Source organism: Netta rufina (genome assembly GCF_964035555.1).
Source record: "Netta rufina genome assembly, chromosome: 28".
Classification (NCBI taxonomy): Eukaryota; Metazoa; Chordata; class Aves; order Anseriformes; family Anatidae; genus Netta; species Netta rufina.
This window is the reverse complement of record NC_140152.1, coordinates 284,642-310,087: the sequence shown is the minus strand read 5'-3', so window position 1 is coordinate 310,087 and position 25,446 is coordinate 284,642. Positions and strand designations below refer to the sequence as shown.

General features: G+C 50.0%; 1 protein-coding gene across 1 annotated transcript; it reads right to left on the bottom strand.

Annotated features, from left to right (window-relative positions):
* Positions 1-1,745: 1,745 nt before the first annotated feature.
* Positions 1,746-8,902, bottom strand: DUS3L (dihydrouridine synthase 3 like; the record flags this gene model as incomplete). Its single annotated transcript, XM_084302536.1, has 13 exons — positions 1,746-1,937; positions 3,543-3,671; positions 3,767-3,955; positions 4,256-4,331; positions 4,890-4,986; positions 5,608-5,718; positions 5,806-5,871; positions 6,224-6,340; positions 6,437-6,589; positions 6,666-6,707; positions 7,348-7,932; positions 8,363-8,663; positions 8,865-8,902. The coding sequence occupies 13 exons, from the start codon at positions 8,900-8,902 to the stop codon at positions 1,865-1,867; spliced, it is 1,977 nt and encodes a 658-aa protein (XP_084158662.1). The 3' UTR covers positions 1,746-1,864.
* Positions 8,903-25,446: the final 16,544 nt, after the last annotated feature.

The following is a 25,446-nucleotide window of genomic DNA, read 5'->3' as shown; positions in this document are numbered from 1 at the left end:
TTCGCGTGCTGCCTTTTTTTTTTTTTTTTCTCACTTTTTTTCTTTTCAATGTGCTTGTGAACCCGTGTGCCCCAGATGAAGCCCCTATCGAGTAGCAAAAGTTTTGCTGCAGAACTAAGACAAACGAAGGTGTTGTCACAGCCTTTGTGCCAGGGGCTGTGGGCTGCTGAGGGTGAGCCAGGCAGCGCTGTGGACACGTCCGAGAGGGTCCCGCAGGTGCTGCACCCACTGCAGGGCTGTGCGTGTCTGGGGCTGTGTGTGGAGCCCCATCTAGGGTTCCAGGATGTTGTGGAGCTGGTGGGGATGTTTGCTGCCTGGCACAGAGGGACATTGGGTTAAGAAGTCTGTTGTTGCCACTTTGCCCAGCCTCCACCCTCCAGTGTGCCCAGAGCCTCCACCAGGCACATGGGTGCACAGGTTTCCCATGTAGGCTGGGACAGGGATGTCATTAATTTAATGACTTTTGGTGCGAGCCTTGGCATCAGTGTGTGAGTGTCAGCTGAGCAAGAGTTGCCTTGGAAAGCTGCCCAGGAGTACTGGGCTCTGCCACAGGCCACCTGTCCTCCCACCCTGTCTCTGCCCTTGAACCCACTGCCCCTAAATGTGTCTGCTCCCCATGTGCTCCCAGCTCAAGGCACCTTGTGAGGATTGCCTGGCTTAAATTTTGCAGCTGTGGCTTTTCAAAAGACTTTTTTTGGAGGTCCCATTCTGTTTCCTTCTGTCCAGTGAGGCTGTACCCACCCATGGGGAAGCTAATGGGGTCTGTATGCTCCTTCCCACCTGCTCCGCTGCCCTGTGAGCCCTGAACCTCAGCTCTGCCAGAGCTCCTTGGTGGCAGAACGATGCCAGGCAGCATGTGAACATTGCTCATCACCACCAGGAAAACCACTCAGCACTGCTTGCTCAGGAAGCTCATTCAAACAGCTATGTTCTTTGAGCATGAAAGAAATACCCACTGTTGTGGTGCATGGCTCTACCTTGCGTGAGCTGCAGGCTTTTTAGGAGGAAAAGGAACAAGCTGCTTCAGCTGAGCTGTCTGGCTTGTGGCTGCCCCTCATTGACACGCTGCATCCATGGAGTGAGTCCTCATGCCACAGAGTGAGTACATTTGTGGCTGTTTTCTGTTACTTGGCAGCCTTCACATGCTGTGTTTGTTCAAGTGATCCAAACCTAGAGAAAGACCTTGAGGGAGCTAGGGAAGGTCATGTATGCGGTGTCACTCACCCTGCTTTCATTCATCCTTTGTACAAAAAGGATGAAATGTTTTTGACGAAAAAACAGCAGCTCTGCATCCCCCTCCCCCAGCAAAGCCCTTGGAGGCGCCATGCTTCCCCATGGCACTTGACATCCAAGAAATGGCAAGTGCCTGTGCCTGCTCCCAGGAAGGGACAGAACTCTGCACAATATCAGATGCTGGGACACTGGGTCTGTTTGTTATCTACAGGACCCCTAGGGATTGTGTCAGTACAACCCTTCCCCCTACAAGGATTTGGCACTACCAAGGATATCCTGGTAGGAACAGAGGCCTCTTGCTCCCACAATGTGAAGAGCATGTGGAGTGGGGTGATTGGGACAACTCCCACTGTGAACTGGAGGCTGAAGATCTCTTCTGGCCTGTATCCTTTTAATTAAACAGATTGCTCTGTCAGTGAGGCACCTCTGGCTGCAAGACTACGCAAGTGCAAGGCCATCTGCTGTGCAACTTGTGGCAGGCAATGATGCTCAGGGCAAGAAAGCCACCACACTTCTAAAAACATAAAACTTTATTTCATTTCTTTGCATAGCTGAGCAACCTGCTCTGCAAACACCCACCATATTAATGCTTTCCCTTGACTTGATGCCATAGGAAACAGCCTCATCAGTCCTATCTGTAGGAATTTGCCTTGTGTTTAGGCAGGAAGGTAAAGTTGGTAGGAACAGGTCCCAGAAGCAGCTCACTGAAGGAAAAAAAAAAAAAGAAGTAATGTTAGTACAGCAGAGCCACTGCTACCCACCTGCATGGCCCCCTGGCTCTACAGCAATGGCTACTACAGCCACACGTATCCAAATCAAGCTTTTACCTTCCTGAAAATGTGAAGTGTTGCTGCATGCAACTGCCCTAGCACTGAGCTTTAACCTGAACCACAGCACGGGAGGGATGCAAGCTCCATGTATTGGCAATGCCCTTGCTGCTGGGGAGTCACTGAGAGTCAATGCCAAAATGGGTTTCTAAGTTTGGTGATCCAAATGCCAGCCTCACTGCTGGCAACCACATGCCTAGAATCAACACAAGCCTCTGAAAGCTCCTCCCCACCTCTTGCTGTGCTCGTGCAGAGCCAAAACTCTGTTAGTGCCAAAAAGCATTAAGGTTGGATCCTAAAATGATGTAAGCCAGTGCTATTGTGAGTTATCCTAGCTTAAGACTTCAACTATTTCACACTTTGGAACCCACATTATGTTTTCAGTGCAGAGTAATTTTCTGTATAGTCAAGGAGGCTTAATGTATTTCCTGGATGCTCATTCAACATAGCATCACTAAAACTTTCCATAAGACATGTCGGCAGAGAGTATCCCAGCATGGCATATAATTGCATAGAGAGAAGCTGTGAGTCTACAGCTCAAAAGAGGACTTGGAGAACTCCTGATTTGGGTTAGAATCTCCTTAGCAGCTCCTAAGCGAGCTTTAACAAATAAACCTAATCTGATCCAAAATTGTGAGTTCTTATGGCTGTGTTTATTACATGGCCCTGCAAAGAGCACAGGTTACTAAGTTTTGCACAGCCTAGTGTGGGCAGGTTCTGCTTGAAAAATGGCATTTTAAAATTCTGATTAAAACTCAATGTAATTTGCATTTAGGCAGCTGTTCCCAATACTAACAAAATGGATGAGGATTAGCAAAAAATAGAGAAGCTTGTAGCCATGCTCTATTTTTGTTAATCTGTTTCCATGACATGGGAAATAGCAGCTGGCTGTGCTGCCTGAGCTCTCATTTTAGCTGGCTGTGAGCTTATTAAGTCACTTCCCAGCCAGTACCTGAGGTCTCATAGATGTGGGGAAAAGCAGTTGCCTGCATTCTGTTGCATAAACTCAGAAATTAGATGCTGAAAAATGGGGGATATGCTCTGTTCTTCTGAACTGGGGATTGGGGCTGCTTTCCTGTTTGGCATCTGTGCAGCCTGGCCGAGCAGGACTGTCTGCACAAAGTGCAGAGAGACAGAGCTGAAAGCCTGACCATCCCATCACTGCACTCTCCTTTGTTGGTTCCTACGATTGTCCCAGGATGAACAGTGTGTCATGAGAGAGGTCAGCTGTTCTAGATTTGCAGCAGGTACTGAATGCTGCTGAGGCAGACGCAGGGATTGAAAGCTCTTTATGGCAACTCCAAGCTTGCTTAAAACCTCCAATTAAAGCACCAGTTAACCCTTGCTGATTTCTTATAGCCTCTTGAGCTTGTGGGAAGGAGTCATCACTGCTCTTTGGCAGATGCATGCAGACACAGGGACTTTGTGGAGCTCTGCTATGTCACAACCTAGCAATTTAAGTGAAATGCATTGCTTTGTTACCTGATCTTAATCCAATCATCCACATTTTGGCTTGCCATCAGCGTCTCCAGATAGTCTCTCCCAATGTAGTAAGGTGGCCGCTCATTGATTTTCTGAGGTAGGTGTTCTAATAATCCAACTGGAATATACCTACAATGAAATATAAATGCTAATGACACTGTGTGCTGCTGTTCAAAGGGTGTGGCCTTGCTGTGGAAAAGATTCTCCCAGCTGGGCACAATTACCTGCACAGAAATGAGAGCCATTCCAGCAGGAACTTCCTGGTCTTTTCAACACCCTGAGTATCTGATCCCCAGTGCTCAAGGCCATAGTTGGTGAAGTCTTTAAGGATATCAAATCTCTCACTGGAGGAAATATCCCAGTGTCTCTGTTCCTTAATTTCAGTAAAAAGCCATGGTTTGATGAGCGCTCCTCTGTAGCAAAATTAAATGTGCATCGTTATTCCTGTGACTGATGCTTCTGAAGACACCAACCAACTTAAAAGATTTTCCAGCTCTTATTTGCCAGCCAGTGCTACTTTAAAGCTTTCAATTTCAACAGGAAGCTGCTATGAGTTCCCACAGATACACTGACTGTACCAAGTTTCAAAGAGTAATTACACAAAGAGGAAACTTTTCTCGTGTTTTGTGTTAGTTTAGATATTTTTTTAATTGATTTCTTACTCCTGCATCAACAGGGCCCAGAAGCAAAGGGGAAGAAGTGCAGCCACTTGCCTTGCAATCATAATTCCTGAAACACCCATCTGCATGGCTTGATTAGCATCTTCAAAAGACAAAATATCACCGTTTCCTGTGCAGAAGGGAGAGAGAAGCCAGAGGTCAAAGCGATGCACCAGGGCAAGTCAAGATGAGATAATCCAGACATGGGATAAAATTCAGAACGGACACTGTGTCCAGGAGCCACACTGTCCAAAGAGGCTCCAGGACTCATGTTTAGAGACTTGCAGGAATGTTTCTGATTAATGTTCCCATTACAAGGAGGAACAGAGCCTTCTCCTCTCTTCTTCTTCATTCCCGACTCCTACCCTCCAGGACTCTCTGTGCCACGGTGCCCACAGGAGAAAGCACCTGCTAAAAAGTTGTTTTGTGTCCTGCCTGTCCCTTCCACTCCTGCTTTGCTCAGTCCTCACCACTTCTGGCCCCAAGCACATCCGCAAAACTGAAATGCACAAGACTCACACACTTCATTCCCTCTGTGGGGTCATGGGCAGTGGTAGGGACACTCCAACCTTTCCCCCTGGCTGAATGTCCTTGGGGGCCTGTGTTTTGTTGTGCGTGTTTTTAAAATAATATGTTTCAAACCAGATATTGCAGCACATCTCAGACCCAATAAACCAGCAACGCTTACCAAAAAGAGGCATGGGGCTTGCTATTTTAGCACATTCTGCTATGTAGTCCCAGTCAGCAACCCTTGTGTACCGCTGTTCCCTGGACCGGCCATGAAGCTGGGGAAAGAAGTTATAGAGACCTCACCAAAAGCCACAAAGGAAGTATAGTAGGACGCGAACACTGGAGGAATATGCTTCAACAAAAGCAACACCAACAGGATGGGGTAAAGGATTCTTCTAGGTGTACAGTCCAGCCAGCTGCTAACAGACTGGGCTACAGAAGTGGTTAGCAGGGCTGAGAAAGCGCTGGAAGCTTTCTGAGTAGTGACTGGGCTATTTGCAAGCCAGAGCAAGAAGTGACAATTTGCAGTGAAATGGAATGTTCACTGTGGGTAGGAACTACTCATCCCCATGCAAGCGAGTCCCCAGCCCTGCCACAATGTAGCTTAGTTGAATGAAGTTTCTGTTTCAAAGCACTGCAGCAGCCATCTCCTTTTGTAATAGATACAAGGTTCACGACAATTGAGGACAATGTCCTATATATATGAGCATTTGAATTTGTCTTACTAGAAGAAATCACTAAAAGGTAGTACACAGATGATCAAAGGTATTTGGAAGAGCTAGTCAGCTGTGGGGAAGAGGTAAGGTCACCCCCACATTGTGCTCTAGGCTGATATGCAAGCAGAGCTTCCCAGACACCAGCCAACAATCTTTATGTCACAGCAAGTAACCCCATACCGTCACCATGGATGCTCCCCACTCCCGGAGCTTGGGGATTATTTTATGAGCCACATTAATCTTTTCTTGTACCCCTGTCCGTATCTTCACGGTCAGTGGGACATCCAGCACCTGCAGAGAGGGCAGAGTGAGGCCAGGCTGGGGCAGGAGGTTGCTTTACCAGCTTTTCTCCTGCTGATAGCAGGTGCTCTGACTCACCAAGTTCATCCCTCGGACAATCTGTTCAAACTTGTTGGTCCGAGTCATCAGAGCACAGCCTCCTCCCTGGAGAAAGAAAGGTGGCACTGTGAAGACTTTGCACCAGAGTCTCCTTGCACAAAGAAGCAGCCCTCCACTTAGGAAATGTAACTAAAACTTGTAACTTCTCCAGACTCAGATGAAGGGGATGCTTCAACAACAAAGACACCTTTTTCCCTCCTGGCTTCTGCCTGCTGCCAGACAGAAGAGACAGCCAATCCTCCTCTGCTCTTTGAACAGCTTATGGGCCTCCTCACTGGAGTCCATAAGTGAATTGGAAGGTCTGGATCAAACTGGCAGGAGCAGATAAGGTAGCAGGTGATGAGGCAAAAGACAAGTATCTATTGACAGAAACAGGACGTGCTGCAGAACATCTTACCTTCTTGTAGACCAGGTCAATGGGACACCCAACATTGATGTCCACAAAGTCCACATCAATTGTCTGGTTGAGGAGCTCTGCACATTTGGTCATTGTGTCTGGAAACGCTCCCTCCAGCTACCAAAGGGGGACAGTTTGTATGAGTTCAAGCAGCAACTTTTCTCCTCAGAACTGAAATATCATCTGTCAGGCTATCAAGATGACAGCAGTTACCTGCACCCCAAAAACGTCTTCAGTGTGGTGCCGTTTCAGGAGAGCCCACTCAGAGGACTGGCCCTGAAGCAGGTTTGTGCACACAGCCATCTCTCCACAGGTGATGTCTGCCCCAAAGCGTTTGCATATCCTTCGGAAAGGGAGGTTACCACACTGAAAGAGACAGGTTAATCAGGAGATTTGCTCTGTTCCAAATGTGGTGAAGTCGAATTTTGACTTAGTTACCTACCGTAGTCAATGGAGCCAAGTAGAGCTTGCCTTGGATTTCCAACTGGAAAATAACCAGGGATGGAGGAGCATGTTAACAGAGCTGAACCAGCAGTGGTTAAACCAGAGGAGATTCCAATCAGTGATTTTATCACCTGCCTTGAAAAAAACTCAGTGGAAACCCAGAAAATCACTGTTTTTGTTCAAGAACCTCAACTGTTCCCTGACATTTCAGTAGAAGAACCAGAAACTTTAACTGCTCAATTGTTTTCACTGCTCAGCTTGGAGAAAACTCAAAGCAGTTTGAGATTTAGCAGGATGCTAGACTGGCTAACAGACACCATGACAGAGGTGAGGGGAAGGAGGTGATACTGGGCTGGAGAGCACCATGAAGTACACGCAGATCTACCAGCCCCAGCTTTCCCTGCAGATCATTTCCACCCTCACTGAGCTCAGCTCCTACTCTCCTTCACGTTCACGGGGCTGAATCTCATCTCAGTTCTCACCCTTCCAATAACATTGCCATGGTCCCAACAGCTCACCTGCCCACTCCTTTCCCCTCTCATGACAGTAACATGGGGACAGCAGCTCTGTCCTCTGCCTGCCTCTCACCCAGCTGTCTCTTCTGTCTTCCTAAGGACAATCTCAACCACTAGACAGGGATATGAGAGACAGCAGCCCTTGACCAAACTCTCACTGCTCACCTTCTTCTTCTCACATGGCCGCAGCTTTACAATATCTTCATCTGTCACCAAGCCAGCTGTTTTGATGGGACATTCCCCCTCACCCTCTATGGGGATGGGACTCTGCAAGGCAGCTTGTTTGGGATCTCCTCCCTCCTCTGGTAGCACCAGACATTCTGGGGTGTCTCCCAGGCCTTCCTGGGGCATTGTGCAGTTGGACGCCTCCAGATGCTCTGCAGAGCACCCCAGGGCTTTGCCTCCCTTCCCACCGTTTTTGTGGGGCTTGGCCAGACTGCGGAGGTACTCATCAGCCTTCTTGAAGCTAAATTTCTTCTTGCGCAGCTGGTGCTGGAGGTCCTTGGAGAGGTTGTTTCTCACCAGTGATTTCCCCTCCCACTGCTTGGTCAGGTCTGTGTTGATGATGTTTTGGTAGCCATCCCCGAGGTGGGCCTTGGCAAAGCGGCAGGTGATGCCATAAATGCACTTGCCAAAGGTTTCAAAGAGCACGCAGCTGTGCCCTAGGTCAGCCGGCTTCGTGGCCATGTATTCACTGATGTCATGAAGGAAGCGACACCGTGGACCAAAGTAGCACTTATCTGCACAGCCCTGAAAATAGTAAAAGGGGAGATTAAAACCTCTGCCCTCCACCTGCACACATGCATGCCTGTACCTTCTACCACCACTGACGTGAGCCTGGGTCCACCCCGGGCTGGAGAGGGGACAAAACTGCAGTGAACGTCTGTCAGGCCGTGGATGATGTTGGGAATGCCATGAACTGCTCTCCGGAACATGCTGGGGCATACTGAGTACTTGAGGAGATGTTTTAGCTTTATGGCCTTGGAAAAGCTGCCTTGTCCTGTTCAGCCTCACCCTGTTACACGTTCTCCCAACAAGTCAACTGAAGCAGTTCTGCCTCAGCGCCTTCCTGCTGGGAGTTTGCTTCAACCTCTGCCTTCAATCCTCCAGAATGCATTCTCCAAAACCCAAAAATAAACAAACCCCCATGGGCAAAGCTGAGCAGGACCCCACTTCGTACCTGTGTTACTGATGGGCACAGCTTGCTCTTCTCGTAGTGGTTCGGCTTCATGCACGGCCTGCTCTTGTTCTGCCCCCGGGCTCGCTTCCTCTCCACAGGCACATTCTCCCCTTCCCCAACACCCTCTTGGCTCTCTGCACCCAGGCCATGCTCGCTCAGCCTCCCTCGTTTCGCAGGGGGTTCACTCTGCTCACTGCCAGCCTCTTCCTCTTCCTCCTCCTCCTCCTCAGCCTCTCCGTCGTCTCTATGCTCGCCGCTGGCCCTCAGGTAGGCGTGGAACCGCTCCCTGGAGGCAACGAACCTGCAGCCCCAGACAGCCCGTGAGGAGCCCGAACCGTCCCCGGTCCCGCTCCCACACTCCATAAAACAGCACCGGAGGTGGGAAGCCCTGATGACCCCTCGGGCCGCAGCCCGCTCCCAACCCGCCCCACCGAGAGGACCCCAGGGCCCGAGCCGGGCCCTCACAGAGTTCCGGGGCCGCTGCCCCCAGCCCTGCACCCACCGCGCCTGCACCGCAGCCACCCCTGCCGCCGCCGCCATCTTGTTGCCGCACGCGGCGATGACGTACGTCACGTGACCGGGTGTCGGTATAAAAGGCCGGGCTGGGGCCGGGTGCCTTTATTGTGGTGGGCTGGGCGGGTTGCTGCGGGGTGGTGTGCTGCGGCTCTCTGCGAGGGGCTAGGTTTGGGCTGGTGGGAGGCTCTGGGCTTGCTGGGGCTTCTGTGCCTGCCTTGTAGGTTGGCGCCGTGCTGGCCCCTTGGGTGTTGAGAGGGCCTCTGCACTCGCTCTGTCTCTCCCAGCTCTGCTGTGGATTTCTCTGTTCTGCATCCCAGCCCCCGAGTAAGACCTTGCTGCTGTGGCCTGAGGGATGGGGCTGGTGATGGCAACGGAGCAGGAGCAGGAGGTGCCCCTGGTCTCGTCGTGTCTTGGGGCTGGCACAGGGGAGGTGCTGGGTGTGCTGCCTGTGGGTGGCTGTCAGAGGGAAGAGGTGAAAAATACTGCACCAGTTGGGCTGTGCAAATGACAGTGGAATGTGAGACAAGGCCACTTTGTCCCTGGGGATTTGGGTTGTCTTCCACCATGGGCTGGAGCCACCGTAAAACAGCACAGGCCTGTGGTGCTGCTCTGTGCTCCTGGTACTTGTGCTGAGGAGGCTGTCCCTAACTGTGTGCATGGCTGGTGCTCCAGAGACTGGCTGGAGTATGGATTCTGCCCTTGTGTTTGGTCTGGGGGTGGAAGTTGGGGCTTTAAAAATAAACCATTGTGTAAAGCCTCTGTTCAGTGAGAGACTTACACACATATGATGTCTCCCTCCTGTGTTGCTGCTGTATCTTTCCATGTGTTTGCAGCACTTGTTACAGCCTTTCTTGGTCTGTGTTCCTTGCATGCAAGAAGCATCTGCAATCCTCCAGATGTGTACATGGTACCCCTGGGTTTTGAATAAGAAATACCTTGTAGTGTGGGGCTTGATGCTTCATGGGAGCTCTCCTGCAGGAGGCTTTGCTTCCCTTCCTTTCCAGCTCAGGTTCCCATCCCTTTCTTGCAGCTGTAATGTGTTATCCATGCAGCCTTCTCAATTGATTTGTGCTTAGCCCTGGCTGCCAAAAGGGAGAGAAATATCTGTGAAATCTAGATGAAGACAGGAACATCTCCATTTTCTTTTCTTTCCCCTGCACTGGCCCAAGGGCCTTGCTGGACCCTTTTGTCAGAATAAGAAATTGCCTTTTCCTTGCTGTGAGCCCAGGAGAGCTGGCAGGAGCATGGTTTGTTTTCTGCTGGAGCACAGGTACCAACCAGAGGAGGGAGAAGGTACCTTGTGGTTCTGCCTTCAGGGGCTGCTAGAAGTTGGTGATAAACAGCTGTTCTTGTGGTGTTGGAGGATTACTGCAGTGTGTTTATGGGTATGCAAGGGTTGTGTATGCACATAGGACAGGGGTAGAATTGCACGTGGGGCTTTAATTTGGGTGTTTTGCTGCTTTCTGTTGCCTTAATGCAGTTATCTCCAGATGTTCCATCAGAAACGTCTTTTGGGGGGATCTGGGAACCTGGTAGGGTGCTTCTGCTGAGGCTGTTGCTGGGGGTGGGCAGGTTGCAGGACTGGGACAAGCTGCTGTGAGAGGGACTTTTGGCTGATTGGATATTAATTAGTTTTGGAGAGAAATATGAGGAATGTAGAATACTATTTTAAGCTTCAACTTGGCTGAGGGAAGGAAGGAAATGAGGCCCTGGGGATTAATGAAGTGATTTCACTGATGTTTTCTTGGGGCAGCAAGCCTGAAGTCAGAGTGCTTTTGACTTGCAGTACTCCGCTGAGGTCAGACTTTCATATCTCATCTCCTCTCAGGGTACTGGTGCAGTGGCTTTATGAGACTAAGCCTCAGGCAAGCTTTCTGTCAGACCCTGGTAGAGGCTGTGAGAGGAGCACAAAGCCCCTGGCATGGCCAGCGCTGCCGCAGCCTGTGGGGCATCCAGTTGGAGCCAGCCGCACGTGCATTGTGCTGTATGCCGTGCTGCAACACAATTACTTGTGTGTGGTGCCATGAGGGCTTGGCTGCATGTAGCTGAGCATCTTGAGGTGGAAGAAGTCAGGATCTCTGCTAAATACAGGGATGTGCTTTGCTTGTTGGCTGCTTCAGCTCTTTCACCCCTTGCTGTGTCCTGGTGGTGATGAGGCTGTCAGCAGGCAGGGAAACAAATGGCCACTTCTGTGGGCAAGCAAGTGCTTTGGTTGCCAGAGCTGGGCTTAACATCCAGCAGCAGCACTAGAGCAGCTTTGGAGCAAACCAATACCCAATAGCATAAAGGAAAAGGCCAAGTCAGGGGAAAAAGGAAAGGTTGATTACAGGGAAGTGTGATATATATACAAGAGTAGCCAAGTCAGAAAAAGTTCAGCTACTTCAACGTCCAAGTCAAACAAGATGCCTGTATTAACAAAAATACACCTTCCATGGGCTCCCACACAAAAATCGGATGTGTCAAGCCCTTGGTTCTGGCTACTACACCCAGGCATTAGCTGAAAAACAAGGTTCTGCAGCAGCCCTGTGATGTTACCTCTACAGCTGCAGTGGGTGAGAGTGGGGATAGAAATTTGGCCTGGTGACATTTGTTTGGATGCCTTTCATAGCAGTGCAGTAATGTTCTGACAACCTTTGCTGGTTAATTGTGTACATGGGCAAATGTCACGGAAGGCAGGTGTGAGATGTTTTTGGGTTATGTATGAGCAGAGCAGCCAGAGCTGGAAGCAATCCACTGGGTCCTATCCATCTTTTGGTAAAAGCAAAATCCATTCCTCATGTCTATTGCTTCCTCTCTTATTCAGTCTTGTTTTTAAAGCCCCATGCAACAGAGCTTCTAGCCTTTTGCAAAGGGGACTATTCCTGATGCTCATAAATCTACTATCAGGAAGCTGTTTCCAAGATTAAAGCTTAAATGTTTCTCGGCTCTGGTTTCATCCCCAGCTCCCAGTTTGCTCTTTGCTGTAATCACCAGATCTTGGTCTCCTCCTAGTACCTGGCAGTTTCTGAGGATGCACCTGGGGTGTCTCTGTACCCCATGGCACAGTGCCTCAAGAAGACCTGTGTGGGATGCTGTGGAATAGGGTGTGCTCCTCAAACGGTTGTAAATGGTGTGGCCAAGCTTCAGGCAGGCAGTTGTGTGATGGTGTTGAGAAAAATATCTCTTCCTGTAGTTCTCTCTTGGCTTTTTTACGAGCTACTTGGAGCGCTGACTTAGTGTTTGGCCCATGGATAGGATAGTTAAAGGTCATTATCTGGGCAAGGCCTGTGTGGTTTTGGGACAGGCTGTCAATCCCCCAGAAGGGGATTGGAGTTCAAGGTCCATTGGGGATGTATTGTCTGTGATAAGGGCAAGAGGAGTGGTAGTTCCTGGGAGGAACTACGATAATGTGCCATGGTGGGCAGTCTTGGGTTGGCACCATCAAGCCTGGTGCATGGGCAGGGACTTCCAAGGTAAATGTGCAAGTGACTGGGGCTGACTTGGGTGTGGTGGGAGCCCGAGTCCCCTGGAGATGGCGATCAGCCCTTCATTAGTAAAGTTTGGAGAAGGCCCCAGGTATTTTCATCAGACCCTTAAAGTAGCGAGGGGCTGAGGCAACGGCCACAGGAGAGGCTGAGCACTTGGCAGAGGCTGCTCTGCATGATGGAGGAGATGGGGTATGGTGGGCATGGCAGCGGGTAAGGACCCAGCACTCTCTCCTGGGAGCCTGGGGATTTGAGCAGCCTTCAGTCACCTTTCTGGTGGCCCTTTAGACCCCCAGCCTCACCATGCTCAACCCTACTCTTCCGAGGGCCATTTTGGGGCAGCTCCATAGGCTGGTGAAGTTGAGGCTCCTGTCCTCTGACCTGTCCCCTGTGGTTGCCTTGGCTAGCCCCAAAGGGCTCAGTGCTCTCTTGTGGTTTCAAGGTGGGGTGAGGGCCTGGGCAGGCAAGGTGTGTGCCTTTATCTGGCCTCTTCAAATGCCCTCTGCCACCAGATGAAATCTTTTTGTACTTTGCTTTTTCATGTAAAAATAAAAATTAACACTGATATTTCCTTCTGACATTTAACTCAGTCAATAAGTGACAAATCGAATAAACATTCCTGTTTCACTGGGACAAAAGCTCCAAGATCCTGCTGCAACTAAAATGTTTCATCATTTCCGAAGTCAAATATTTCAGTTAGAGGAGAAAAAAAAAAGAACTAAAAATGATGCATTTCAATGTTTTTCTAATTATTTCCCCCATTTTGGCTGAAACTATTAGACAAATTTGGCCCCAATTTGCAAATAGTTTTGGAAGCTTCCAAAACTTCTATTTTGGTGACTTTTCCCATCATTGATGGATAATAGCTTGATCTCTGCCCTGCTCACCAGCTGAGATCTCATTCACCCCCCTGTTCTCATCCTTCCAGGTTTGCTGCTTGGTCCTGCCCAGGTGGCTGGGGCCGTGTCTATGCTGCATGGCCTTGTTGCTACTCACACCAGGACACTGCAAGGGGTGTCCCTGCCTTTTCCCATGCTGGGTGTAAGCTGAAAGGCATATGCGTGTGTATTGGGTGCTCCTGCATGCACAGGCTGTGAGACTTGTGTTCTTCTGTGTCCTTCTCAGGTTTGGATGAAGCCTTGGTGCTACACAGTGGTGGTGCAGGATCTTCTCCAGAAGGCCCAGCAGTTCCACCAATGGCAAACCCAAGTTAATGCTCCCTGCTGGTCCCTCGTGGTCCCCAGCATGTGGTGTTTGCTGGATCCCAGGTGAGTGATGAAGCAGCTGGGTTTGGAAGAGGAAAACGAGCATCTTGCCCCCACAAAATGAGCTGGAGAATCTGCAGATGGGCTGGGGTCTTCTTTGTTGACTTTGTTCCCATGCCTGTTCTTTCTGCATGAGTCAGGCGAACATCATGTGTTGATTTTTTAGGGTCACAGATGGTTTTGTTTAGTTTGTTAATCACACTTAGCGTGGCCTGTGACTGCAGCAGGGTTGCTCCCAGTGGTGGGTACTGAGGAGAGAGAACTGCTGGCTTAAGCATGTCCTTCTGCTTGTCAGTGTGGACGTTCCTGAGCTTTGAACGTGGTTTTCTTCTTGCAGTGGCCCTGGGAACTGCCCTGCCTGGGGACAGATGTTACCCTGGGGACAGTAGTGAGGCAGCAGAACCCCATCCCTCTGCTTGTGCATTGCCAGCGCAGGAAGGGCTGAGAATCTCAGTGCTGGTTAAAGCCCTTCTAGCCTCTGGCTCTTTGAGTCTGTACTTTTTCCTCCTCTTCCAAAATAGGTGATAAGACTCATCTGTTTTAGGGGATCTGTTTCATTTTTGTGCCCCTCCAGACTGCCCAGTGGTGCCTTAGAGTGATCTGTGCCCATGTGGTGACTGTAGCCTTCCTGCACCTTCAGCTCGGCCACAGAGCATGTGCTTGGCTGGCATTGGTGCGACTTACAGGCTAGCTTGGCCCTTCTGCAAAAAAAGAGGAGCCATTCTCTCAAGTGAGCGGGGAAAGGCACATGAGATGGAAGTATTATCTGCAGAAAGGTTTTTTTTTTTTTTTTTTTTTTTTTGAGATGGAAGGTTGTTGCTCTTCCCTCCCAGAGCAAAAGGCTTTGGTTTAGCAGTTGTAATGAATATCGTGAGCTTTAGGATGCTTACACAGGACAAACCACCCCTCTTGGCTCTCTGTTGTGCTTGAGCAGCTGCTGGCAGATCTGCTCGGGCAGTTGGAGGGTGAAGGACTTAGTGGTGCTGAGAGCAGCTGCTAGCTTCTTCCACATTGACCTTAGCAAGCCCTAGGGTGTGAAAAGTCCAGAAGAAAGCAAATGGACTTTAGCTGGGGTCTTGGAGCCTGAACGTGAGCTGAGCTCCCAGAACTCACTGTACTGCTAGGGAGTGAGGAGGCTGCAGTGTATGCTATGAGAGCCCTGATGTTCTCCTTCCTGGACTGGAAGGCTCTGCAGCCTTCCAATATCCAATGGCTTCCCTGCCACCCCCTGTCCTCCCCAGCAGGAACAAGCTCTGCAGGCTGGCTCAGCTCTGCCCTGCCTGCACTACTGGCTCAGAGCATGCGCTCCCCAAATTGCAAAAAGTCAAAGCCCTTGGCTAATTACAGCAGCTTTTGGCCAAGGGGAGATATGTACCGAGTACCAAATTCCTGTGAGTCCCTGGAGGTGGGTGGCTTGGTTTAGGACCCACATTTTCCCCCCTCTCCGGGAGGTCTCCTGCCCATCAGTGAGCTCAGTGCGAGCACTGTGGCAGTGTGCTGCAGTGTTTATGGAGATGGGGGCAGGTGTGGGGCGATGTGGGGCCCTGCAGGGAGGAGCAGGGGTATGGAAGGTGTGTACGCACTTAAGGGGCTATTACAGGTCAGTGCACAAGGGCTTCTCCCATTCCCAGCACAGCTTCTGCTCAGCAGAGCAACAGAGGGACAGGTTCCATGTCAAAAGGAGTAAGCAGCTTATGAAAGCACTAAGAATATAACCTTGCTTTAAGTAAATCTTGAAAGCTACCCTAAAGTGAGTCAGGAGCAGGCAGACAGCCTGTTCATGCAGTTTTTGACCTACAAGGCAGATTGCTAACACAGGCACTCGAACAATGCACGCCCGTCCAGCTGTAAAACAGCTATGCCACAGAGTCATTCAGTTTTAAGAATAGGTGAAGGTTTTCCCAAAGCTTTAATTCAAGGAATAGCATTCCCTTTCCTGGGTGAAGGTAGGGTCATGGTCCCTGAAGTGCTGTTGCAAAGCTCACTCCCCTGTGGTTGCCCCTGCCCCAGGAGGCTCTGGCTGTCTACCTGCAGCTACTGCATCCTACAAAATACTGATACCCCTCTGCTTCAGTGGCAGAGCCTCTGAAGTGCCCTTGGAATCCAGAGGCACTGGATTCTAGTGCTGGAAACGCCTTTCCTGTGTGGGGTTGGGGTGCAGTGGGCTGTGTGCTTGCCATGAAAAGGGGTTATGAGCATGCTAGAGGAGTGGGTGCTGCAGGGCAGGGTGCAGCAATGCTGGGCTGTGAGGGGCAATCCTGCTCTGGTACCAGCTAGCCCCACTGTGTACCCCAGTTTTGGGGCTGGGCTGTGGTGATGGGCTGCTGAAGGCATGTTTATCTCACCCCGCAGTCCTTGCTGCAGCTCCATTGCTGTGAAGGATAGGATGACAGCAGATTAAGATGCCACATGGCCAGATAAGCACTGATGGATTGCTAAGTGGAATGGTGTTTAGCAGGAGTAGTGGCACCTGCCACAAGTCAAGCAGTGAGACAGACACTTGGCAAAGTCTCTGCCCTCAGGGGCTTGCTCCCAGATGACCTGATGTGGGAGAGCTAAAGCAAAAGGCGATTTTCCTGACTGCAGTCTGGTGGAGGAGTGCTTTGCATGCCTTCCCTTCTCCTCCAGTCTGGTTAACCATCACTTTCCTTAAATGCATTTTCCCATGAGCTGCCTCCGTGGCCTCATGTTGCTTTTCTCTCCTTTGCATTGGTGCAACTGTTGGTGTGATTGTAGAGAACTGGTCTGAGGCACTGTTCTGGCTGTTCCTATTTGTGTTTCTCCTTTCCTGGGGCAGGAGCATTTACTTAGCAGGTGTTTCTGGAGCAGGCTGTGTTCTGTGGTCTGAGCTAAGCTGCCTGCAGCCTACAGAACTGAAACAGAGTGCAAGTGATAAATAACCCTGGCTCATTCTGTTGCATCTCCTTCCTCTGCTGTATTATAAAAGCCCTAATTCCTCCTGCTAGGTAATCTCCAAACTGTTGAGGTTGATACATGTAGAGAAGAGCTTAGAGAGTTGTTTGCAGCTCAAATACTATGTGGGAGTTGAGAGGCTTGGGTTTTATTCAGAGCTCTGTTGCTTTCTTCCACAGTTTTGCAGCCTTAACCACATGCAAAGAATAAAATGCCTGAGCAGGAGCCTGGACTGTTGATATCCTCCTGGGTGGTATATTCTTTCCCAGTCTCAGAGAAGGTGGGACAACTTTGAAAATGACATGAACCGGGAAACCCCCTGCTTTCCCTGAGGGGGAATACTTCACTTCCATGGACTTAAAATTTTAGACTCGGTTCTTGTGATTTCCTTTGACCTATGCCAGCTATGTGCCATTGTGAGTCCAAGGATTTTTCAGCCAGCAAACTGCCTCACATTCATTGCTGCTGTAGAGCTTAGGTTGCTTCTGACAATGTTTTACTCTGTGGCCCTGCAGCTCCTGCCACAGGAAGGCCCCACTCTTGTTTTGAGTGTCAGGACACTAATGCGATGTAACCAGAAGCCCCCAAATTTGCCCTCCCCACCCTGCAGCCTCTTGCTGGGGAGCAGTGGAGGCTTGGGCTGGTCGCACGCTGTGCAGCCGCAGTGGTTGCAGCTGAGTTCTTCTGCGTGGTGTGCTGTACGGTGTCTGCTGCACAGTGATGAGTAATAGTTGCCAGTTCCTATCCATCAAGCATAATTAGTTCTATTTTCTAATGAGCCTTCAGACTGCTCAAGTGGGAGCTGAGAGGAAGACTGAGCACCTCGTCAATGGGCACTTCTTCCAGGAAGGAGGAGAACCATGAGCCTTTTCCACAATGCCTGCTTGCAGAACTGGGACTGTCTCCAGGGCGGGTGGCAGCATCCCAGGGCCTGGAGCAGCAAGCATCAGGAGCCCAAACGCCTGCTCAAAAAGGAGAAAAGCCTCAGGTGGGTGGTGAAAACTGTAGGGTCCAGGATGAAATCAGGTAATTGCTGATGCTTTGTGCTCTTCTGTGCCAGTGTGTTTGGTGCTGTGGTCCTGCCTGGTGACCTAGGTTCCTGCCTATGCCTCTCATAAACAGTGGCATCATGGGCAGATCTTATTGTGTTTTTCCCTGAAGTGGCTGTGGTTTATTTTTCCTGAGAAAGGATTTGTTTTTTAGAAGATATCAATTAAAATCTGAAGCTGTTCCAGAGAGGGTGTTGGTTGGATTTTAATAGTTGGTTGGTGTATTTTAATAGTTTTTGTTGGTTTTGACATTGTTGACACATCCATTAGGCAATGTACCAAGGAAAATGGGGAGGGGTTAGACTAAAGCAACTTTGTCTTTTGAAATGTCCATTAATCTCCATTTATATAAGGACACTTTTTTCCAGAGGTTGCAATTAAGGCATGTTCCTGTTGACCTGGTAAGTTGCCCCTCCCCCCCTTCCCTCCCCGGTCTCTGATTTAGTGCTTTGACAAAATGTTCTGAATTTGGCTTTTCCTGTGATTTGGAGTTTGGTGAGCTGTTTTTTTAAGAGAGCTTGAAACATCTTGCAGGGTGAGAATTGTCCCTTCACTGCTGGACACATAGTGGCTCAGTTCTGTAAGGGGCCCTGCACATACTCAATGTGTGCTTCTGATCCTGTGTCTTTTGGCTCTTGTTCCTCACCAGCCCTTGGCCAAGGCTTGTACCCTGATGCACATACTGTGGTAGCATGGAGCAGCTCCATGTAGGCTCTGCAGAATTTACTCTTCTTCCCATAAAGTTCCTGCTGCCAAAGAAAAACTGGCAGAAAAAACTCACTTCAGCTTCTATCTTGCCTGGGAATCAGCACTGTTGCTGCTCAGGTTGGAGCACCCATCTTCGACCTGTGTGCCCAAACTCAACAAATCAGTGCCCTTGCATGGATTAAAAACCAATGAGTCCTGATCCTCCAGGTGTTGCTTTTTCTCAGGACAAGTTTTGAGTGAGGGTGACTTTACTGTCTTACTTTGCTGTCTTGAGGCTCTGGCTGGCAAGCATAATTAACATGGACTGGGGTTTGTAATTTCTGGCACAGAAACAGCATTAATGGATTTGTTCAGTTCCCTTTTATCAGCCTTCCCAGCCTGCCTTTTATCTCAACACTTTGGGGGAGGGCTGAGATGGGATTAAAAGAATGTGAAGGCCTGATAAGTGAAGATCAAAACCTGAGAGCTGGAGCAGATCGATGCAATTCTTTACGATGGACCTACAGAGAGCTTGTAGGGCTGACTGAGTGGACTGCAGCCCTGGGGAATGAGGCTGCTGTGGGATGGTGCGGGAGCTCAGGGACCCCAGAGGAATACATCGTGAAACCTGTTGGGTTGGGTGAAAGTGGAGACCATGTCAAGGCCTCTGGCCTTTTGCTTCCTGCAAATCCGTCTTACGCTTCTGTTTTCCTGACTCAACAGATTGCAGTAGCGCTGATTAGTATCTTGTCTGGATGAAACTTTCCCAGGCTTTGCAGCACTTCAAAGAGTTGCTGGTGCATCCTGAATCTAAAGAAGCCACTTATGTTATCTGTGTTCTTCTGCTCCCAGAGGTGGACCCTGGTATGTGGAATATCAACCTCTGCCCCTGGAGGAGCTGTGGATGGAGCTGGGATCTGGAGGAAAGAGAAGGCAATGGACCACATGGCTATTTGGTGTGGGGAGAAGGATGCAGCAGAGCTTGGAAACTCGTCCAAACCACCTATCACACCTGAGAATGTCAAGGGAGTAGAAAACAGGTCTTATGGGAGGAGGTTTCTTTGCACTTGGAGCAACATCATGAGGGTGACCATTATCCTGCATGCTGGGCAAGCTGGTGTCTCTGTATGGACCCTTATCCTCATGGACTTAAGGGTAATGTGTGCTCACAATAGGATTTGCAGGCAGCTTCATTGCCTTCCTGCCTCAGAGGCAAGGACCAAAGCTCCAAGCTCAGCGTGGGGACACTCATCAGTACATGTTGTGGCTTTGTGAATTTTGCTTCTGTGGCCTGGTTCCAGTAAGGCCACTGACACTGGAGCTGGCTTGTCCAAAAACCCAGCCAGGAGCCAAGACCCTACTTCTCAAACTGGCTCCTGAATCAGAGGTTATGTTTCTGTCTTCCTGCACACCAGCTCTTTCACCTCCGCTTGGAAGCTCTGAAAAGCTTCCCGGGATTTTCTTGGGTCCCCTCTTTTGTTGCCAGCCCTGCCCTCACTTGTTCCTTTTTCTGCACCCTTTTTCAGGCTTCTGTTTCCCATGCACCTCTGCAAAAATCAGAGAAGAGCTTTCTCTTCACCTGACACTGGCTGCTCATCTTTGCTCAGACTCTTTCCCCCGCGGTTGCCTTTTCCTTCCCCAAATTCCCTCCTTTAATTTGCTTTTGCTTATTTTGAATACAAAGCTCTTCCATCACAGTGTTTATAGTTGGCAAAGCCTTGGACCTATTGCTTAATTCTCCTTCCTACATCCCTACTTAACTGCCAGGGCTCCCTGTGCTCTTTCCCTGCTTCCAGAGCACCCAATGCCTGTCCCCAGCTGTCTGCTGTGTGGTTCCCATATCCTGGCAGCCCAGTTCCCAAGCACTGCCCTGTCACGCTCACCAACTCCTCCTCTTTCTCATCTCTGGAAACCTGCTTTTTTTTTGCTTTTTTTTTTTTTTTTTTCTGGAGCTGGCAGCAGATGTCTTTGCCTATCTTTTTACTAGCTGTCCTTTCTTCTCTTCAGCCCCAGAGCAGCTTTGAGCATGATCTGTCTTCCCCAGTGCCCAGCAAGGGGTGGTGAAGGGTGCAGGTATCCCCTGCTCAGTGCACTGCCACGCTCTGACACCACTGCTCTCTGGCACCAGCCTCATCATCCTGACACCAAGTAAATGTCAACAGCTTGCCTCGTGTCTGCTTCTCCATATCAGATTTGCTCATGGCTTCCCCTTGTCTCTCCCCAGAATAGGCTGTGCTGCTCTAAAGCATGGCTGCCCAGTTCCCATCTTTGCAAGGACGTGGTGAGGAATGAGTGCTGGCTGCATCCCAGCTCTCTTTCCCTCTGAGAGCTCCTGGTCCAGGGGAGGCATTTGGTGAACTGAGTCACGGAGCCACAGCCTGTGTCCAGGCAAGCGGAGCGATGCTGCCGTGTCAGGGATTTGCATGCCAGTGGAGACTGAGGCCAGCGAAGTGTGAGCATGCACTGAGCAGTAGACAAGTGGGATGTGGGCAGCAGATCCCTGAGACATGAGGTTGGGCTTGTCCCAGGCCCATCAGAACAGGAACCGGCCAGGCCAGCCCAAAATAGACTCCTTGTCAGAGTTTCCACCAGGCCTCAGGGGCTCCTTATCTCCTCACTGCTGCTCCTGCACAGGATGAACTGTGGACAAGAGGCCTCAAAGAGCAATGTTGCCCTTTTCACCAGAGCTTCCTGTTGCGTGGGGCCCTCATCCCATGAAGTAACGGCCTCTCATTAGCAGGACTAATTAGGTGGGAGCAAAACCTGCCTAGGATTATGGGATTGGGGGTGTGTGTGTGCGTGAAGGAGACTGGGTTTCACCGCTGCTTTCAACAGTGCCTAATTGACAGGGGCAGCCCAAGCACCCCTGAGGTCTGTGGTCCTCCTTCTCTGTAAAAGTGTGTAAGGCTGCTGACAGTCTGCCACAACATCCTTTTCTCTGAATTAGAGAGGGATGGCTTTGAAGGGTGGACTTCTTCAGTAGGTAAGGAATTGGCCCTGGCAGTGCCCAAGGCCAGGCTGGATGGGGCTGGGGACAGCCTGGGCTGCTGGAGGGGTCGTGCCCATAGCAGGTGTGGAGGAGGCAATCTTTAATGTCACTTCCAACCCTAACCATGCTGTGATTCTTGCTGGGAAGCAACCCGAGCCACTATTGCACCTAGTGGGGAGGGCGGCCATCTCACCACGCTCCCCCTGGGCCCCACAGAGCCTGGCCCTGCCCTGGCATCACCGCGCTGTAGCCTGGGGATCTCTGGCAGTGTGACCTCCTGGTGCTTCCACGAGTGCTCTCTTGGCCCTGCAGGATTTCCTGACGGCCTTAACAAGCCCCCCAAGGGCAATTAGTTCTCTGCTTTATTACATGCCTGGCTTTTCTCAACAAAGGTGCCGTGTTGGGGCGGTGCTGGCTGTGCAGCCACCTCCCAGGAGAAGGGAGGTGGTGGGGCAGGAGGGACTGTGTGAGCTCTGCACCCACCCTGCTTCCTCCTGCCATGTTCTTGCATGAGCTGTGATGTGCAGTGGTAGGGATCGGCCCTGCAGCACCCATCCTGGTGCTCCCCCTGCGAGTCCTGAGCTTGAGGTTGAGCCTGCTTCCCACCCCCAGTATCCTAAAGTCCTGGAGTAAGAGATTACAGAGAGGATCAGATATAAACCTTTGCTGCTGCAGTAAATCGTGGTTTTCAGTGCTGCCAACTCTACCAAAAGGAGAGACAGCATAGACCGGCATTTCCCAAGAACTGTAGCAACATTGCTGACCCCAATTATTTCAACATGATAAATCACTGCCTCTCCCCAGTCCGTCATAAACTGCCTGGTTGTATTAAAAACCAAGCAGGTTAGAGAGGAAATAATGAGCATCCTTTTTTTGTTGACATTAGTTCTAAGGCTTTTGGGGTGATAATTCTGGGGTTCTCTCTATGACCCCAAGTGTTCATAAATGTCACCTAGAGGTGTGGGATCACTCTGGAAACTGAAGCTTTCAGATTGACTCTAAAAACCTCAACACCTTTGCACATTTGTGAGGGCTTCGGTCAACAGCATGAATTGCTTGAAGTGGGCTCAAAACGAGTTGTGATTTTTATTTTACAGAAGGGGAAATTGAGATGCAGAAGGGTTGTTTCTTACTGCAGGAAGCAAGGATCCCTGGGGCTCTGTGGGGGCTCCTTGCCTGCTGCCTGTGCTAGAGTGGATGCCACAGGTTCCCAGTGCAGGTGCTGGGTCTGCAGCAAAGGTAATCCCATCCTCTGTGCCAGGGAGAACCAAAAGGAGAAGCTGATGCTGCACAGCTACTTAACTGAGATTGTTGAATAAATAAAACTTGTTGTTTTATACAGGTTCTGATATCTATCCCTTTAATAGACCAGTCCATGTGCAGTCCTGCAGAAAACACTCTAAGTGTTACAGAAATCTACATGGAGGAAAAGATTATTGAGCAGCTCCACTGGGAATGACAGGGCTTTTTTTTGTTTTTTCTTTTCCCCTTGTAGTTCATACAATCTGCTAATGGTTTTTGCTGACAGATATTTATCAACCTGAACATGCTTTCCCTGGGCTTGGAAAAATATAAGTCCTTACTTCTGACCCCAATAAAAAAAAATCAGCCCAATATCCCTGAACAAGCTAGTATGAATATCAATCCTTCTCTTGGCATCTTAGCTCTGGGAGTCATTAAGAGTAAAATGGCAAAAGCAGAAAGCAAAGCCACCCAAGGTTAGAAACAGGCCTGACTTTTATTATTATTTTCATTTAGAAATTTCATACATTTAATGAGCTGAGGGCATAGTGTGCTAATGGTGTCCCAAGGGCTGGGTGCAGAGCTCTGGTGTGTGTGTGGGGGATTTGGGGACAGGTACCAGATCCCATGCTGTGGCAGCATCACTGCCTGGTCCCTGTGAGTCATGCTTAGGACCCAGCTCAGCATTCTCTGCTCTGTTGCCCATCCAAAGGAATTTCACTGAAGGAAAGGAGACTCAGCAGCCTGTTGGTGGCTGTTCCACGTGCATCCCTCCCTGCCTGGCAGCCAGTCCTTCCATCACACCCTGCTTGCAACCCTCTGGGTTTGATTTGCTTCTCTCCTGCGCCAGCTTAGGGTGTTGAAAGCTGTGAGATGCTGCTCTCCATCAGGAGTGCAGTTGGACATTCTTTCCAGTGCTAATGAGAATGAAGATTGATGAACTCTCCTGTCCTCCCCAGCAGTGCCAGCAGACACAGGGCTCGTCCCATTCCAGTTCTGTGAGTGCTTTATGGTTCTGAGAATTACTGCATTGAAATTTTACAACAAGGGCATGCTGGTTTGTGAGTTTTGTACATCTAGGGAGTCCAAACAGGTTTGTAAAAGCTCTCCCTCACTCTCTCTATATATGAATACACATATACATATTTATATATTACATATATATGCATGTGTGTGTATATGGACTAAAAGGAAATCAGCCCCTATTCTGTTGCTCAAGGCTGGGATCTGCTCATTCTCTTTTGAGCATTTCATGCCAGATATTAGGTGTGAATTATATTTGGAACAAAAATTCTCATTAAATTAGTGTTCATGAGCTGCTGGGGATCTTTGGCCACTGTCTTGCTCTGGAAATAAAATTATCTCATGAGAATTGCTGGGTGAAGGAAGCCAGCTCTCACCCCTGTTGGGTAGTGAGAAATACGTGGAAGAATGTGGGGTTGCTGATGAAGAGGGAGGTTTGGCTGGTTTAGCCAGGATAGGTAGCTTCAAAGCTTCCTTGGGCTGTTTTTAAGTGGGAATTGAAGGCACAAGGCTCCAAGACTCCTCCAGCCTGCTGAGGGATCTGGACCTTGCTCTGGTGGCTCAGCTGATGGGCTGGGGATGCCTCCTGCACAACCCCAGCACAGCTGCGGGACCCTTTCCATGGCTAAGAAAATCCAAATGGTAATGAATCCAATGGAGGGTGAGAGCTGTGTTTTTGGCCAATTCAGAGGCATTGGCCTAGGTGCTGGGCTGAGTCTGGCCACTGAAGCGTCTTGTAAACTGTGCTCTGCCTGCCAGCCCTCTGCTTCCCTGCGTGCTCTCTCATTGCCGTTCTCGTTTCTCAACGTCACACACTTCATTTGTTTCTGTCCAGGCGCAAGCTTTCAGGATGCAAGAAGATTTTAAGAGAGATTTATCCCTGCAAACTGGTTTTCCAGTCCCAGGTCTCCCTGCTGTTACAGGAGCAGTCCATGGTGGGGTAAATCAGAAAATCAGTCCCTAGATGAGCTCCAGCAGCAGACACATGCTGCGGAGCTCTGCAGGCAGCCTGGGGAGGGGAGGAAAGAGGTGCAGCTGCTTCTAACCCTGCTCTGCAAACACAACTGGGTTCAGCAGCACCTCTGCTCACCTGTGCGTCTCTGCATGCTTTGCATAGGCTCAGGAGTGACAGGGACTGGGGAATCATTAGCGATGTATTATTTGAAACACACTGGCTTTCACTGCGAAGTTTCAATTGTGGTTTGTAGGGCTGGGCTGAGCTTATTGAATTTAAATTCAAGGCAGACTTCATCCGCTCGTGTGGAATGAAGGCTAGATCATTGCCTCCCTGCTCGGAAATGAGCCCTGGCTGTGCAGAGCTGCATCAAGGCCCTGGCCCCAGCTCACTGGGCTGCTCTGGTAACAGATCTGCCTCTTGGCTGGGTGCCAGATGGCTGGGACGTCAGTGTGTTTTGTGTTTGCAGTAGCTTCTGGATGTGGGAAAGAACAAAAGGCTGGTGAGGGAACCTGGAGCTGAGCAGGGCTTTGTCCTCTGTGCCTCAGATTTTGGCCGGGTGGTAAAGGTCCAACCCTTGACCACCACGAAGTCTGCTCTGTGTTCCTGAGGGCAGCCGTGACTCACTCGAGGCTCTCATGGGTAAATGCTGGGACTCAAAGCCCACCACACGGCCATATCCTGACCTTGCTTTATTGTGAAACTGCTGCAGCCATGGTATGCAGTTGAGCCTGAGCAAACCTCAGGTCTTGTTTCAACTGAATTGGGAACCTCTGCAGATGGTCCCAGCTGGGTTGAAATCCAAGTGGATAAGAGCAGTGTAAAATCTGTTCTGTAGATGTGGCCTCAGAGTCTCCTAATGGGAGCAAGGGAACCTCAGTGCTGGAATTGCTTGAAATCAGAGTGGACAAGCTTCTGGGGAGCTTGTGGAGCAAAGCCTTGCTGCCTGGGCTTTGGTTTGACAGCAGCGGGTGAGGCTTT